The following is a 17,670-nucleotide window of genomic DNA, read 5'->3' on the forward strand; positions in this document are numbered from 1 at the left end:
GTTTATCCAGGTAAAGAAAATCACACTCAGCATCAAACTATACAATTCATTCCCACAGATTCTACCCTGAAGTGAAGAGGACATCTCTGGAAGCACCACTGTTCTCATACTTTCCTCTATCAGAAGAGGGAAGTGCCAGATTTCTGCTGGTGGACCTCAGATTTAATCAATACTGACCTGAGAGCAGTAAGCTCTTTATGTTATCCTATTCTATCTTACCTATCACCTCCAGCTTTGAATTTTGGACATCCCAAGCTAACCTAAATGCTGGCAGCTACATCCCCATTTGGTTTCCCTCAGGCTCAGCCATGTGCTTCTACTCGTGTCTTTGCAGCAGCTTTGAACTATTTCAGCGTGCTAAAACACTGAGAAACTATCTCAGGCGAAGTGCATAGCTTCCTGCCAGCTTTGAGCTCCGAACAGGTTCAGTGTAAGGTCAGACAAGCTCACCGCCTGAACACAGGGCAAGAGAGGCAGCAGGGCAAGCCCAGGAAGCCAGCAGCTAAATTGGCTTAGGCTGCCAAAGAACTGGATCATCAGACTTTTCAGGACTTGAGATCTTGGTGGACAACTTGCTAAGCTTTCAGTGTTGATAATGTATTTGAATCATGTACATGCATGATCCATACACGCACCTGGAGCAACAGCTGAGCAAACAATATCAGTTAAAAATATAAATATATATAAAAAAAAAGTAATTTGGCAATTAGTTGAATTTCAGGTAGGACTGAAGTACTAATATACACCCCCCAGATGACTGATCTACATATGCTATTCACTACAGCTGCTGCATACAGGCAGGAATTTTTTGAGAGATGCCAACAAAGCTTTAACTTCTGGCAGCTGATCCTCCTGTTTTCTTTTTGCTCCTCACACCTCCTTACGTACAGAGGACAAAGCCTGTTAGCTTCTACTTTGCTGCCCAACGTCAGCTTCTTTGCCTAACTGGAAAAAATCAGTGTCTGTATTTCTTATTTTGTACAGAATTTTAAAATTGTCTTTAAACAAAAGAAGTACTGTTCACGTAATAGCAGTGTTGACCAACATTTTGAAGTTCAATCAAAAGAAAACAAAAGGATGCCTCAGTTTTGGCAGCTTCCAATTCCTTTACTAATTTTCAACTTTGGTATTTCAAATTTTTCAAAACACTGGCAATTTTAAAACTGCCTGTGTGGTTTTTGGGAGAATGGAGGAACTAATTAATTATAACGGGAGCTAGCAGTAATCCCTACAGTAAAACAGTATTTTCCACTAAAGAATTTTCCTTCTTTTTGACAGGCTCTGCTAATGCTGTTTTTGTAGTAGGCAACTCAAATTCACTGAAGTTAGATTCATCTGGAAAGAGAAATGCTTCTCCTCCACTGATGAGAGCTTCAGATTATTAAAAATAAAGAAAAAATCAAACCCTAGAATTTCTTGCATTCTTCAGAAAATTCAGGTAGCTCATCAAAACAGATGAGCACAAAGGAGCGAGCTCCATGCTGCTTTAAAGAAAGCAGCTTTGTCGTCTCACTGCAGCAGGAAGCCATGGAACTGCTGGAATAAGACAGGGATGGCAGGAAGAGGACCAGCAGCATCAGTCTCTACTCCACCCTCCTATTGTAATTCCAGATCAACAATGGGGCAATATCCGGATTTTCTTTCTCCTGTTGCTCAAGAACATAAAATAAAGCAGAAATTTGACAAATTCCAAGCCAGCAGAAGAGAAGAGCACTGGGCTGAGTTTTTCAATATAACTTCCTGATGCCACCATTTTCCTATACACCCCGTGGCAACATTGCTTTCTACTACTCCTATCTATTAACTCTATGGCACGGAAACCTGCTGTAGTGCTCTCTTCTTACTGTCCCATTGTGCTTGTTTGACAGTAAGTATTTTACAGACTCTGTTTATAGTTATACTGAAATCACAGACCACAACTCAAAGGCCTCATGAAATACTGAGTCGATTGTACTCCAGAGCTCTCCATCTGGAGGTTCTCTCCTCGCACAGCACTCATCCTTGGGGCACCCAAAGTAGTGCTTCACACCTAGCTCCACAGACTTAAAGAAGCATTTCCAAGCATATAAAGTTGATGGGTATGTGCAGGAAGAAGGAAGCAAAGGCAGCCTTTAAGCTGTGATGGTAATTCGAAAACTATGTCATTAACTCTGCACTGTGCCTGCCATCAATAAACACAGACCTTTTCAAATGGAGAGGAACGGAAACAAAACAAGCCTAAAATGCTTTACAGCTATACTAAGGATTAATTATTTTGGAGTCCAGCTACTGTAAAAACTGGAGATAATATTTTTTGTACCATAAAATACTACTATGTGAGGTAGTTGTAATTCTAATAGAGAATTCTCCTTCCTTCATTCTCAAGAGCTCTGCCTATGCCGTTTTTGCAACAGGCAATTGCAAAACCCCCCATGACTTACTTCAGAGACCCATGTGACATCCTCCATTCTAAACTGAGCTTAAACTGCAAACTTACACGTGGTGCTTCACGGTGCTCCACAATGCACAATACAGATACTGTTTGCATGCAAGTACTTACTGATGCAAAAGCCAAAATCTATTCCACTTGGGGGAAAAAATCTACAGACAATAGTCTACTTTAAGTATAAAACAACAGCCCTCACCCCACCCCAATGCAATGCCTGTTTTTAAAAAACAAACAACAAAAAAACCACAACACAATCTGAGGGGAAAAGTAGGGAAATTTTTTTCAGAATTGTAATATCTCTTTTTAATATAACTTCTCTATTTACATTTGTAATATAATGGACAATACATGACAGTAATAACTCTTTTTTCCCTCTCAAGAAATGAGTATTTAGTGCTGGAAGCCTAAATTTTTGTCATGTTGTGAATAAAATCAAAACACTATCCACTATCCTTAACTTCTCAAAGCTGAAGAAAGTTTATTTTCTGAGAGAAAAACATAATGATGTCATGGAAACTGCAGCAGGTACCTTACAGATTTCTCCTCCCAACGATCTACACTACTACTCCACTTACAATACTCAACTTTCTTTTTTTGAAACCATATATTAAAATTGTTACCTACCAGTCGTAAGCCTTTTATGACACTAATATTCGAACGATCACATATAAAGTCACATATACAAAGTCTTCTTTGTGTTATAATTATCCTTTCTCTAACTGCCTAAAATAGGCAAAATTTTAAAAAGTTGTTTAGACTGCAAACCCAAATACCCAAAAGACAGAAATTATTATGTCTTGTTTGCCTGTACCACCTTAATTCCTCCCAGTTTTTGCAATAATTGAAGCAACAACCTCTTGGGAAAAGAAAGCAATCATAATTAAATGCTATACAGCAACATGAAAGGGGATTCATTAGACGTGCATGAGAGAAATAAGCACAACATTTCCTGGTGGCTAAATAGAAAAGCTGGAAACTAGAATTACATTAGTTTGATACAGTTGAAAAAACCCAGTTAATTTAACTGAGATTATGTTAAAAAAGAAAGGAAGAACCCTACCATACACCAATCAATTCTGAGCCCTGAGTGTTCAAGACTGGGCAGTCTGCTGACGCTTAGGCAGCCTGTTCAGCTGACAGCAGCAAGAGACTTATTCCCCCACTGTGGAGCGAGCCCACACCCAGCAGTGCACTCGCTCCCTGCTCCCGCGGGACACACAGAAGTAGTAAAGGTGGTGAGGAGATTTGTGGGTGGAGGTAATGACAGTCTAACAGGGAAAGCAAGAGCTGTGTGCCCAAGCAGAGTAGAAAAAGGAACTGATTCACTGCTTCACATCAGCAGGCAGGTGTCCAGCCACTTCCCAGAAAGCTGGGCCTCAGTACTCCCGGCGGTGGCTTGGGAAGTGGAAGACAAACCCCACAGCTACAAACATTCCCCCTTCCTCCTTTTTCCCCCCCAGCTTTTATCGCTGAGCACCATGTCAGAGGGTACAGAATAGCCCTTTGGCCAGTTCAGGTCAGCTGTTGAGCCCAGGGGAAGCAACCCATCTCCCTGCTGGTGCTGAACAGCCTTTATGGAGAGTAGTAGCAGCCAAACCTGCTCTTCCAAACTCCATGGCTTGCTCCTATTTTGGCATGATGTCAGGCTGAACTGCAAGCAACAGTAGGAAACAGTGATTTTTAAGAATTTCTAAATCTCTTAAACCTCCACGGAATTCAGTGAAACAATTTAAAAAAACCACTTTCTGGACAGAGGACTTTGTCCATGCTAATTTCAATGACCAACTGAATCTAATTGAGGTGTTAGCATTTCTCAGAAAAAAAGAAAAACAACTCCAACCAAGGAAAACACTAAAAACAAGAAACCTTTTATAATTGAAATTATTAGCAGGCTGTTAAAAATGCAGGCTGTTAACAATCCTGTTACAATACTGCTTAAAGAAGTAATAAGGAAGCATGTAAAATCAATGGCAGGATTGATAATCTTCCCTATGCTCCTTAATTTTTGATACTTAAAAATTTTAGCTTGTCAACACTACAGAGGTAAACGTCCATTTTAAACACTAAATTCACATCTCTTTATGAATCTTTTAAATTTTTGTTTCATTTTTTAAAGGTAGTGAATTAGAGTAACACCCCATGTTATCTTATGTATCCTTCTTTAAACGTAACAGGTGTGTTAAGTGGTGTACACAGACCCGCAACTATGCAGAGGGTATGGGGGTGCATTCCTTTGTAACTCTTAACAAGGAAAGTTTTACTGGAATGCAAAACCTCAGCTTTCAGGGCCACCAAAGTACTTCAGGTAAAACAAACCCATCTTTTAGCAAATTAAATTTATAGTATTTCCTTGTATGTCACTTAAGATTTATTTTTCCAAATCAGGTCCAATTTATGAAAAAGCTCTTGTCAATTCGTAACATTTTTCAGTTTGATTCTTTTATGATTATCTTTAGGGTTAACTTGCAACAAAATATATCAGTGTTCAGTAAATGCGGTACTGTTAAATGCTTAAATGCCTACAGCTAACTGTATGTTGCTTAATGAGCTATTATTTGATCCAGTTCCAGAATATATTCTGGAGAACATATTCAGGCACCATGTGCTTTCCTAGGGTAACCAGAATGCTTGTGGCATTTCCCCCACTCCTTCTATAACTTAAAAACATATTTTCTATCCTCATGTGCAATACTTATTCTCAGTCTTGCTTTATTACTGGCATTACTGGCAGAGAAATGCATACTATTTTTACAAGTTGCCTGAAATGAGAATCACATTTGTCCTACTCTGCTTGATGGCAATATAAGCACTTGTGACACTAATATCACTTTGTCTTCTATGGAGATAAACTACCCCAACTCATGTTTATCTTTACCATCTAACAAGAGCTAGTGCAAATGCTCTGAGAAGAGCTACACTTTGCTGAGCCTTTTCTTTCATCTGGCTAGCATCCAACTGCTTGATGTGGATGTTCTACCACCGACTACCTACGCTTGGGCACAAGAAAAGGAGGCAAGTGTTCCAACTTAAATCCTGCAGTTCCTGCGAGCTGCGTAATTTAACATTATACATAAACAAACATGTCTTCCAAATAAAAAAAAAAAAAGCCACAACAAAACACAACACCTGCTTTTCACACATACTTGGAAGTAAAAAACAAAAATCCCAACATTTTTTATTTCTTTAGTTCTGGTCCCCTTTTAGATGGTCCAAAATACTGTTGCAAATGTCAGCTTCTTGACGACTTCCCACCCACAGTAAACCATTCACAAGAGCTTAATACTAGAACTTTGTTAACACATTCTGTTTTCCACATCTGACTCTGAAACAACTCTGTTCCTTTGCTACCTATCCTCTCCTCATCTCCTATTCTCCATAATACAAACTTACCACCTATTCCTCTTTCTAAGTGCTTGACTTATCCCATATAATGTTCTTTAGTGCCATAGCTGACACTTTTCAGAAAGTCTTATTCCTGGTCGACAGATCAATTTTCACATCTCTTAAATCCTGTGAAAAAAACCGACATTTTTTTCACAGGATGAACCTATTCTTATTTGTCAAACCAACACTTAACTTTTCGCACTGTAAGTCAGATATTAAAATCAACAACTCCCATTTTTCCTTAACTCACTATTTATTTTTTTCCAAGATGCTACACACACTTCAGTAAATTTCACTGAAGTGAAATAAAGATGATTCTAACCCAGGATATAGAATATTTGAACTCCCCATGTTAAAACTGCTCTAAAAAGAAGCAATTTGGAAGAGTCACACTGTTTAGTCTGTCTTCTGGTGACTCAAGCCATAAAGTCTTTGATTTACATAGCACATTTAGACAATAAACACTAATGTTTTTCACAAAGCAGAGTAACAATAATAAAAAATTAAAAAAAAAAATCAGAAAATTTCCCCAAGGAAGGATTTGTTGAGGTCTTCCCAAGTCCAATTCTCACTACGCTACAAAAAAACAGAAAAAGAAAAACTGAGACTACTTTTATTTTTATCCTTTAACAAATGTGCCAATTTGCAGACTGATTCCTTCTTGCTGCAGTAGCAACAATTAATCTTTCTCAAATCTACTGGGCTACAAATGCCATAGATCTTTCAACTCCTAGGCTGTTTCAGGCTGCTACTGCACTCACAACTACAGCAAGAGAAGAAAGATTCAGGCTTCTGACAATAAAGCAGTAGGAGGCAAAAAAAAAAAAAAGGAAAAAAAAAAAAAAGGGCTAACCTGTAGTACCAAACGACTCGTCAGAAAAACTGAAAAGGAAAACCATGACAGCATCAGCCTCAGTCTGATGATAGCATCAGCCTCAGTTCACTATTCCTTGAATATTTCACTTGGCTAATCTAACAGCCAACTACCTCCAAACCCACATTTCATTGCCTGTGGCCAGACGTTCCCACCGCTTTCTGGAGGAGGAACAGGCTCTGAGCTAACAATGGAATGATGTGGTCTGAGAAAGTCAAGTGGCAGAAAACTACCCCTTCAAAACAAAGTGAATAATTATCTGCTGATGCAAGTTTAGGAGCCCAGAGGAGAAGAAAGCTGGCTGTGTCAGGAGCAGGTAGTCAGTGGACAACACAAACTATATTGTCAAGCTGCATCATCATTATATACCATTTCTTACTGCTTTGGTTGCTCAGTTTATTGATAATTCACATTTCCAGACCAACCATTACTTAAGGTACATACATACTGTGTGGCAGCAGACAATAAGCTCTCGACCTCTCCCCGAAATTGTAGACTATCTTTTAAGAGTTAATTCTGTTAAATTCTGTCAATAAATTTTTGTTATAGCCTCACAAAGAAAAAGAATTGTTCTTCTAAGTCTACAGACATCAGTCTGACAGCCCAAACAATCCACTACAGAACAAATGAAAACGCTTTGCTCTCTTGTGTAAGCATCAGTCTGAATTAGTCTTCTCACCAGTTTTAGCAAATACCAGCAAGACATGTCAGCTGCAACCACAAGCTGTTCACTAACAAGTCATAGTGCTTTTGTTCACTGGAGAATGCCTAATTAAATCTAAAATGTTACATCATATAACCCTCTATGCAACACAGTTCAACTTCATGGCATGCTTACTGTAAAAAAAAAAAAAAATCCACTTTTTATAGTAGTCTTTCCTTGCATATTTTCAATAAAAATGTATATTACATGCTACTTCATGATACGCAAACAGATTAACTGAAAAACATTTGATTATGCCAGTGAGAATTTAAGCACTCTAATACACACACTCATATGCATGTATTTTCTGGACCATTTTAGTATCAAATACCATGTTGAGCTTTTTCTGAAGCTTGCCTTATCAAATTTCAGTGCATTTTTGTCAAATGATAGAGTGAGCACAGTTGAAGCCAACTGGATCCTCTACAGAATTATGACATACAACGAGACTGCTAGAGGCAAAAGCAAATAGAAAAAAATAACCCCCCCAAATTAGAAAATATAGAGAATTTTATTATTTGCTTACAGCTGTGTAGACCTCCAAGGTCTTAAAGCAAAACACCAGCATACACATCCATGAAAATAAATCTACAGCATCCTTGCAGCACGCTATTTTAACATCTTTAAAAATAAGCCTCCGTTACTGTTAACCAAACCCACTATTTTAACACCTGTATGATTTACCTATACCAGTTTTCCTATTAGGTATATAAAATCACCATCATTGCCACACTCAGCTGACAGATGCAACTATAATTTCATTGTGATGCAGAAAATGCATTGTTTTCTGCCTTCTGCAGAATGGTTTACGACTTAATATGACATTCTTCCTTTATACTTGAATGTTGTTGTTATTTTACTGAAAACATTAAATCACAGTGAATCAATTATTATCCTGTTAAATTTAAGGAAAGGGTCATCGAAGAACCCTTTCTTCTGTTAGAAGCAATAACAAACATATAATCTTAAGACTCATCTACTGCTACCTCTCATTCCATAAATCCATGCTGGTTTTCAGCCAGTCTATTGAAAAGCAACACAACTCAAGCAAGCATCGATTTTGAGCACTGAATCAGGTGGCTTCTTGTAGTCGGGGCAGAAATGACACAAAATATGAAACTCATTAATCAAGTAAATAAAGAGTTTTTTCCAATATGCTAATCAAATCAAGTACACAAAGTGTTTTCTGGGATTTTATCAAGATACTGAGTCCACAGGCTATTTCAGATCCAGAAGAAATACCAGTGACCTGATACTGCATGTACTCTGCCCACTCCCCAACATAAACAGTTTGTCAGATTTGATGCTGAGATGCTAGGAAAAGAAAAGAAGCCAAGTGTAATCAATTAAATATTGATATTATTAAGAATTCTAAGGTTTAATCACTATTTTGGGACCCAGAGTCACATTTTCCCAGCACTACTCGCATCATTAATCAACAATGCAAGGACTTTACTTCCAGGAGTTCAAGAAAGTTATTGCCAATATGTGTCTTTGGCTACTCAAATAAAAATATATAATTTTTTTAAAATGCACAGAAACCAGAATTGCAAGCAGATAGCTTTGCTTTCATTCATTTTAGCACAATGACAACCTTCTGAAAACAAATCTTGTAAGTATCTTTTCAGTCATATTTGTAACAATTAGTATTTTTGAACCCACAAAATTAGAATTACAGTTCAACAGACAGGATTTTTTTTTATATAAGCAATCAAAAATATGAATTCTGAATAATTTCTTATTCAAAATACTTCTAACAAGAATTTTAATTTAATGGCTATGCTGTTTAGACTACTGATTAGCTGAATAAAAAAATGTTCTTCCCTTCTTTTTTTTCCAAAAAACAGAGGCAGTTTTTTCATTTACTTCATATCTCCCAGCAGTTTTAAGGTGAAAGGCTTAAACTGTTCAGCACAAATACAGGATTCAGAAACTGCATTCCAGGAGCTTCTATTTACAACTAATGAAACCAAACCAAAAGAAAACAAATACATGTGACACATAAATTGTAAAATCTGAGAAAGGAGAAATGAAACTCAAATATGAGATATTACTTTCTTTTCATCAAGGGTATAAATACACAGGAAATTTGTGACAAATTATGCCAGAAATACTTCACAATTATTCTTGGGTGTCTTCTTGTTTTGTTTTGTTAGTATTTTATTGCATCTCAGAGAGCACGTATGGAAGTGAACTTCATATGAGGAAGAATAAGAAAAATAATAATAACCATAAAGCGATCGTGTCTGATTTTGTTTGTCTGGCTAAATTATCACCTAACAACATGACTCTGTGGCACTAGCCTCTTAACACAAACCCTGCTGAAATCCAGGGTCTGATGGCTGTTCAACTCAGTGGTAGGTGCTGAGCAGTAACAGATGCCAATAAAACAAGCTCTGCCTCATTTACTACTACACCTTCCCGATTTTTAAACATAGATTTCTGTATGTTTTCAACAGTTTCTGGAACGGAGTAGTAGGAGGAAACTGCCCAAAAGAAAAAGTAGGATAAGTTTATCAGCTTATAAGAAGAATGAGATGGGGGGAAGAGAACCTGAAAAATACCAGAAGAAACAAACCAAAACATATCACTGCACAAATGAAAGCTTGGGTCCTTAAAACAGATCTCTGTAATGTTAATTACTAACAGGAACCATTCACACCAACACAAAGCTTAAAGTACAAAAGGGACAGTCCCACGAAGAAACTGTCTAATTCAAAATAAACCAGCTTCTTGAATACGAAACTGGAAATCTGTCCTCCCAGGACAGGACAGCGAGGCTGGAGTACAGGATATGAAACTGCATCCAAATAGTGACTTCTGATCTGTTGCATTACAGTGATTACTAAAGATGTGTTTTGTAGACGGCTGAACACATCCAATATGATAACAAGCTACTCTTAAAGGGAACTTAAAAGGAAAACCAAGTTATGGAAAAGCAAAGCCGAACAAGCAGATATTCCATTCTTACAGAAAGGGTACTGCCTGGTACAGTAACTTTTCTAAAGGAAGTAGCTATTCACAAGTAAAATGCAAGAACTTTAGCATTAGGATTACAAAGGTTCCGAATAGAAGGGCAAAAAAGCATCAACTGCTGGTAAAACAGTTACCCCTAGAAAATCTAATACAAGGCAAGTTAAGTCTGTCTGTTATCCAAGCTGAAATTATTTTTCTTGCAGCGTCAATTTTCTTCTATAGAAGAAAGTCTGCTAATCAAATAGATCAAAAGGAGGTCCATACTAGCAATTTACAACATGCACTTGTGTTTTTAGAGGTATTTTGAAAACATCATGCTTTATGTGAACTTGAAAGCAGGAGTTTACAAAAATAATAGCATATTTTCTAGCACACCCTTGCAAAAGGTTGAGACAGCTGCCAAGCATGACTGAATGGAGATAATACAGTGACCACTGAGAAGCAGAAAAAGTGCTGACTGTATTCACCTTCAACTTCTTAAAATCTAGTACTGAAATCTTCTGGTTAGATTCACATACTTAGATTCACAGAAGAGACAAATGGGAGAAAAGCTATGCTTTTTCAGGAGGTGCAGAGAAGGAAATTAGACAACATCCAGAAAACAAGGCAGAAAGAGCTACACATATGGCTGTCAAGCACAGAAGGAAAGGGGAAGGAAGAACCTTTGCTCAGAGAAGGCACTGTGCAGTAATGTCTGCTGGAGATCAAAGGGAGCCTCTCAAGTGGCGAGAGATGTAGGGCTGAATGCTCAGGCTGTCTTTGATACAGTCCTTCCTGCTTCCAAAACTAAGGACAGGAGAAAACACTGTGCTGCCTCTGACTGAGAGCCTGGATCAGTACTGCCATCCAACCTGCTGTTCAACAATTCAATGGAGACAAGAGCGCCCCATCTGCGCATCTGAACGGGGACCTATGAACCACATTCTAATCTGAAGCCTACAAAATCTTAGCATTATGTCAGCTGAAACAACAATTAAATTAGTGGGTGTTTCTCTGGAGAAGATACACTTGCCCTGCTGGACCAACAGCAGATCAACTTACTCAAGCTGTGTCAAGACCCCTGAAGCAGTCACACCCTTGGTGAAGGGTGGAGCTCACTAAAAACCTCTTTCTCATCTATATTCTTTCTTTTGGAAGGTGACCAGTGCAACGCACATGTGACTACAGGATCCCTTCATAGCCTTTGCATTTCTCTCTGTTCAGCTAAAAGCAGTAACCCTGGCAGCTAATCCTCCCAGGGGAGAATTATACCCTATAGCAGTGTGGTAGGAGCAGCCTGATGTGGAACACGCTCCTGTCACTAATGTCACAGTTGGACGGGTAAGAACTGTTTCTCAGGATAAAATATCTGGGAAACAGGCTGGTGAACAGTGGCTTATGGCCCTCCGCCAGTTCACATGCGAAGACTGCTTACAGACCTTGGACTTCTGGGAAAGGGAAACAGATGTTTCAATTTGCACAGACTCCATCTCCCTATTTTTCATCTGCCACAGTTCTTAATGAAGCATTCACTATCCAGTGCACAGGCGCAGGGCTCCCAGCCCTGCTTAAAACATGAATTTATATTAATGCATTACTGCCCATGTCTTTTTTTCCAGCAAATCAAAGTGAAAATGCTTTAAACTGCAACTCCATGATCTGGAGAAGTGTTTCTCATTACATGAATGAAAGCATCTACACTTAAAATACAGCCACATGTGTATTCATTTTTAGGCTGTACTGCTTTTGGCGCTTGAAAAAAAATGATTCCATACCTCTGATAAACAGTTTTATTGATTTACTAAGTAATCAGTAATATTAGCATGAGATTACTAGACATTCTAATTAAAACCTAACAGCTGTTGAAGTCAAATTCCTCACACAATACATGTTCGCACCTACTATCAGCATGGTTCCCGAAATAGGGAAAGGAAGGAGAGGGGAGAAAAAAAAAAAAAAAAAAAAAAAAAGGCAATTGCTTTATGGACCATTTGTACCCTGTGGATTACAGGCAAAATAAACTTTATCTAGGCAACACAATGACATTCTGGTATGTTCTCTTTGTTTTCTAAGCACATGATAACAATGAACAATATTTTTTTAAAAAAATCTAGTCCCACAACTGCAGTGTTGTCGAATTCAGAAGCAAATGCATATAATCTCCCTGGCTGTAACAGTCATGCTGGCCTAAATTTTATGTCATTTGAGCAGGATGACAGATTGAAAGTTAGTATCTCCATGGCTGCTACTGTGGGTGGAAAGTTTTCACCCCAGCAGGTTTTTCACTGCGGAGCAGGATTCTCTCTCATTGCAGTATCACCTCTTCATATCTAAAATGCTTCACATTTAGGTTACATTGCAGTATGACGATTTCCTAGCCAAACCAGGTCAACTTAAGGTTATGAAATTTCAGTCTTCTACTCCTATGGAGAATCTGCTACAACAAACACGTTTTCTAGTTACATCTCCACTGTCTATTTTGCACTTCTTTATCTTCCAGAATATCTCTAGGTGAACATTTTAAAAAGATCAAGTTTTCTTTCCCAATAAAATCTTTCATATACTCTGGACAAGAGAATCTGTTTGCTCTTCAACAATGTTACAATTTTACTTTTAGCCCTGAATTATTTAATGATTACAGACGAAAGAGCTTTATTATATGATGCACTGCAGTGGTGATGGACACTAAGGATCAAAATGTGTCTTCTAATGCATAAAACATCCCAGGAATAATAATATTCAGTATTGGTAAATAGCACTTTGATTAGAGTATGCATGTTTTTAGCAAGCATCTTTTTAAACTGGGGGGTTTTTGATGGGCTGATAATTTTCTGAATTCTAGAGGAAGTTCAAGTTCAGCATGAAAAATTTTGCTATGTACACAAAGTTCATACAAGCAAAAAGGATTATTCCAAGGTTTTGGCTTTACCTGATTACCTGATTAGTTACCTTCAAATTCAGGACTTCTGTCAACTCAGCAGAGAGAAACAAACATATATAAAAAAAGAAATTATGTACAAAACCATTACAAATACAGTCAATATTGGCCAAACTAAACGCAACAAAGGATATAGTCATAGTGTGACAGGCAGATTAATCTTAACGTGGAGGAACAAAGAATACTGATTTACTGAGTTTATACAACTTAATATATTTAATAAATGCATTCTACAATGGATTTCAAGTGTGACTAATGACTTCAGCAGACTATAGCAAAAACATACTATCACACACATACTGATTTACTCCTCCTAAATTACTATAAAGGAAATATGGTCTCTGGCTACGCAATGATGTCTAGAGATGACAGATTCCCACTAACCAGTGAAATAGAACTAACAGAAACTTACTTCACAATGAAGATTATTTATTTTTCTTTATATTATCAAATTAGTACTAGTGAACCAACCAGCTCCATGGCACAAATCATCCAAGGCATGCAGGCAAGATTTGGTACAAGAGGAAAACTTTATCTGGTTCCCTCAAAGGCTGAGGAAGCAAAAAATTCCATACCATGAACAAAAACAGCAAAACCCTGTTTTTCTACGGATGTATGTCTTGAGACGCAATTCATACATGCATACTGTGGAATTTAATAAAGAGTGCATCTTTCCTAGCAGTGGCAATCTCTCCCAATGCAGAGCTTTAGTATCTGAGATTTCTACCCATCTGTCAAAACTGACAGAAAATGACCCATGGGAAAAACAGGAGCAGGGAAAGACAGGCTGACAATGTAATCACTTGAGGCCTTTTCAGTTAGGAAACGAGAAAGTCGACTGAAAAGATGATGCTTAGAAAGGTATTTTAACCAAAGCTACAAAGATTCTTACAGGTTTGGGTTTTTTTTCCCCTTTGGAATGGACAAGCAGGTTAAAATCCCACCTACTATGCTTAGAAAGCACCTCTAAGAAGCAAAAGTCAACTAAAATATCTGTTAATGAAAGCATTCTTAAAACTCAGAAGTGACAGTGTTCTAGACGTAAGCTTGAAACCTTACAGGAAAACTCACCATGTCAATATTGAAGTGATTTGGGGGAAATGTAACAATTCTCACAGAATATACAGGAACAGCTGCCAAAAAAATCAGTGCTCTCATTGACTGAGCCAGTCAATGAAGAAATAATGTTAATTTCAGCAATCAGAAACAAGCATTTGGAATTTGTAGAAAAATGAAAAAAATAGCACTGGACAAAGAAAACTTAAAAGTTTCTTAAAGTTTCTTAAACAGCAATATTAGAGTTCTTTCACAATTAAAGAGGCTAATGAAAAGATGCTTTTATTTGACACCTTCTGAAAAATGACACATCAATTTCCTGAACTTTAATAACTATTCCTGAGCTCTCTTGTAATTTCTTTCAGGGTTTCTTGAATCCTAATCTAAAAGATAACCCTTTAATGGTTCTTAGCCCTCTCTGGAAGACTTGACATATTTCCATTTCAGTTTGCTAGTTTCATTATGTATCACTAATTTCCTATTTCTTTGCTGTTCTAAATGCACATTTCAAAATGCAGAGGAAACACACAATGAGCGAAAAGTAAATAATCCTTTTAAATAATTTCCTTGATTTTCAGTTTCTCCAGTATACATTTTGATGTGAAAGTTTTCACAATGACTTTTTTTTTCCCTTAATTTAAGCATTCTGCATGAATAGACCCATCTTAGTTCTCCCAAGTAAATGGTTTAACAATCTTTAGATCAAACCTGAGATGAAAACACAAATTTAGGAATGTGAAGACAAAACCCCCCAGGTGCAAGAAACAATATAAATAATTAATTCAGCTAATTCACAAGTTCTTGGAATCATACCAACACTACATGCTTGGAGTCTTGGAATTCCAAGCATAACGGAACGCCTCACAAATAAAAATTTTTTTGGCATGTACACCCTACTGTAAGTTATCTGTTTCCCCAATTCTGTATTTGATACCAAACTATGCATATTGGTATGTATGCTATAAAGCAGCAACTACAACATTTTACATGTTTCTGTAACAAAGGCATGATTATAACTGTAACTTTTATACACTCAAGAAACGGGAAAGTGTTCTGTTTTTCTTTGCCAAGGGAAATGACAACAAAGCAAGCACAAGGGTGGCTAGTATTCATAATGAGACTCATAAATAAAGGAAGTTATGTGCAAAGTTATTCATAAGGTACTTTTCCTCCTTTTGTTTACCATCCTGTAAAGTTCCGTTCATTAAAAAACAGGAAGAGAGGAAAAGGCTGAAGCAGTCAGGACCATCGCTGCTGTAGCATTAGCTTTACAAAGATTAGAAAACAGTCTTAAGTAAAAAATGGTTAAACAGTATATCTTCTTGAACATACTCAGTTAATTGCACAGAATGTGACAGAAAGATACTCAAATGCTACAATTAACAAATTCTTCCAAAAGTTTCAAAACTTATTTAGATTTTCAAAATTAATAGCTCATAAACAGTGCAAGATAACCATCTTCTGTGTGACAAATGGAGACAGAAATTTAGATAATATTAAAATAATGCTCTGCATGAAATATGTCAGAATGGTTACAATTAATTAAAAATACAACCATTTTAACAAACAATTAAAGCAGCCCCCAACTCTCTAGTCAATTTAAATGATCTTTATATGAAAAGTAAATTACCTCCATGGAGATTCGTCTGTGTATCCGGTTTCTGAGACAAACACCTGTGGGAGACTGAACTTCATCAGACGATGTTCCAGAAGCTTGGTCACTTTCACCATCTGACCCCATTTTCAGATTTTCATGAACAATATCTTAAAAATAATCCAAAAAATTGAAAACAGTTAAACAGTATTCCACCAAACATCTCTCTTGTACAGAAGGAAAACAACTGCATCATTACCATGCATTTGGGTTTTATGGCAGAGTCAAAGACTCATCACAGCCACGGTAGTCTTGATATACTTTTTATGGCTTAGGGATCACAAAATAAACAGGATTACTTTGCAGGACTTCTACACAAAATTTATCATTATTTTTCTAATTTGGTTTGCAGCACATCTCAATTTTCCAAAACAAAGGACAGACAGTCCAATCCCAATTTTAATTCCTATAAGCCACCTTCCCCTCATACCTTCAGTTCCTCAGCTCCCTCACTACTTCTTCTCTTTTAGCTGCTCTTGGATATAAAACATGACTGAGAATATTTAACATTTTCAAAGAGGACTAAGTGATGTTAGCAACCGAAATGTATCTTCAGAAAGCCTAAAAAAACCTGAGAGGTATAGGCACTATTTTCAGAAACGCCAAATACGGAAACTTCAGATATAAAACCCACTGGTGTGTGAGGAGGAAGGGGATGTATTCTGACCGTCTAAATAGAGGCCTACTACGTACAAGTGAATTCAGCACAGGACCTGATATTTAGCAGCAATTAAGTGAAATCTGGGACCTTATGGAGGAGTTTAGGTAACAGACTGCCTGAGTTATGTTGCTGGCTCTTAATGTTAACCGAAATTGGTACTTTTAACACAATCCTGTAGATTCATACACATAAGGGTTTGATATTACATATACAGATATACGTACGCAGATATATGCATACGTAAGCAGCACAGGATCTTCCAGACTTTGGAACACAAACACCATAATGAATGAAGAGAAGATCAAAGCGGTGTCATTAACAGCATCAAGAGTCAAATGACTTGCAAAAGGACACACAACTGGTCATACAAGCAATTCACTATGAGTAATGCTCTGCCATCACCTCTGAAATATTTGAACTCCAAATTCCTAAAGAGATTAAATACTTATACATATAAAGGAGGTGTTTCAAAACACACCAATTTTCCCTGCCCTCTCCTGCATGGTATTAAGCAGGACCTTGTACACAGTAAAAGAGTACCTGAGGAACAACTAAAATCTCCCTAAAAAATCCTAATATTAGTGAAAATCACGGAACTCAATTCAACCTTACCACCAACAGATCTGAAAATATTCAGCATTTGCACAGCATTACAGTAATAAAAAACCAAAAGAGAACGTGCAAGTTTTATCACTATCAACAAGCAAGAAAAGCCTTTAGGCAAACGTTTGGGTATCAACACGTCTTCTAAAATGTTTGTCTAGTTTGGCTCACATAAAATCATGTAGACTTCAAAGAAGCAAGTTCTTCCTCAGTACAAAGAATTTCCTTTTACAGAGAACAGAACGAATAAAAAAAAGATTAACTCATAAGGTATTGGCAGCACATATTTTAACTCAAAGTACTGTAATTAAACACACAAACTAAGCATGCATCCCATGCACAAGGCAGATCTACCTTCAGCAATGCAGATCTAAGATGGATTTTGATTAAAAATCCACATCACGTAAGAATTTT

At 37.2% G+C, this 17,670-nt stretch overlaps 1 protein-coding gene across 1 annotated transcript in view; it reads right to left on the reverse strand.

The window, feature by feature from the left end:
- Positions 1 to 17,670, reverse strand: part of CDK17 (cyclin-dependent kinase 17) — a 39,556-nt gene that overhangs the window by 16,935 nt on the left and 4,951 nt on the right. The window contains exon 2 of the mRNA XM_010087373.1: positions 15,969 to 16,102. Within this exon, the coding sequence (XP_010085675.1) occupies positions 15,969 to 16,102 (134 nt within the window). The remainder of the gene's footprint in view (positions 1 to 15,968; positions 16,103 to 17,670) is intronic.

This window comes from Pterocles gutturalis, unplaced genomic scaffold (assembly GCF_000699245.1).
Source record: "Pterocles gutturalis isolate BGI_N339 unplaced genomic scaffold, ASM69924v1 scaffold7906, whole genome shotgun sequence".
Taxonomy (NCBI): domain Eukaryota; kingdom Metazoa; phylum Chordata; class Aves; order Pterocliformes; family Pteroclidae; genus Pterocles; species Pterocles gutturalis.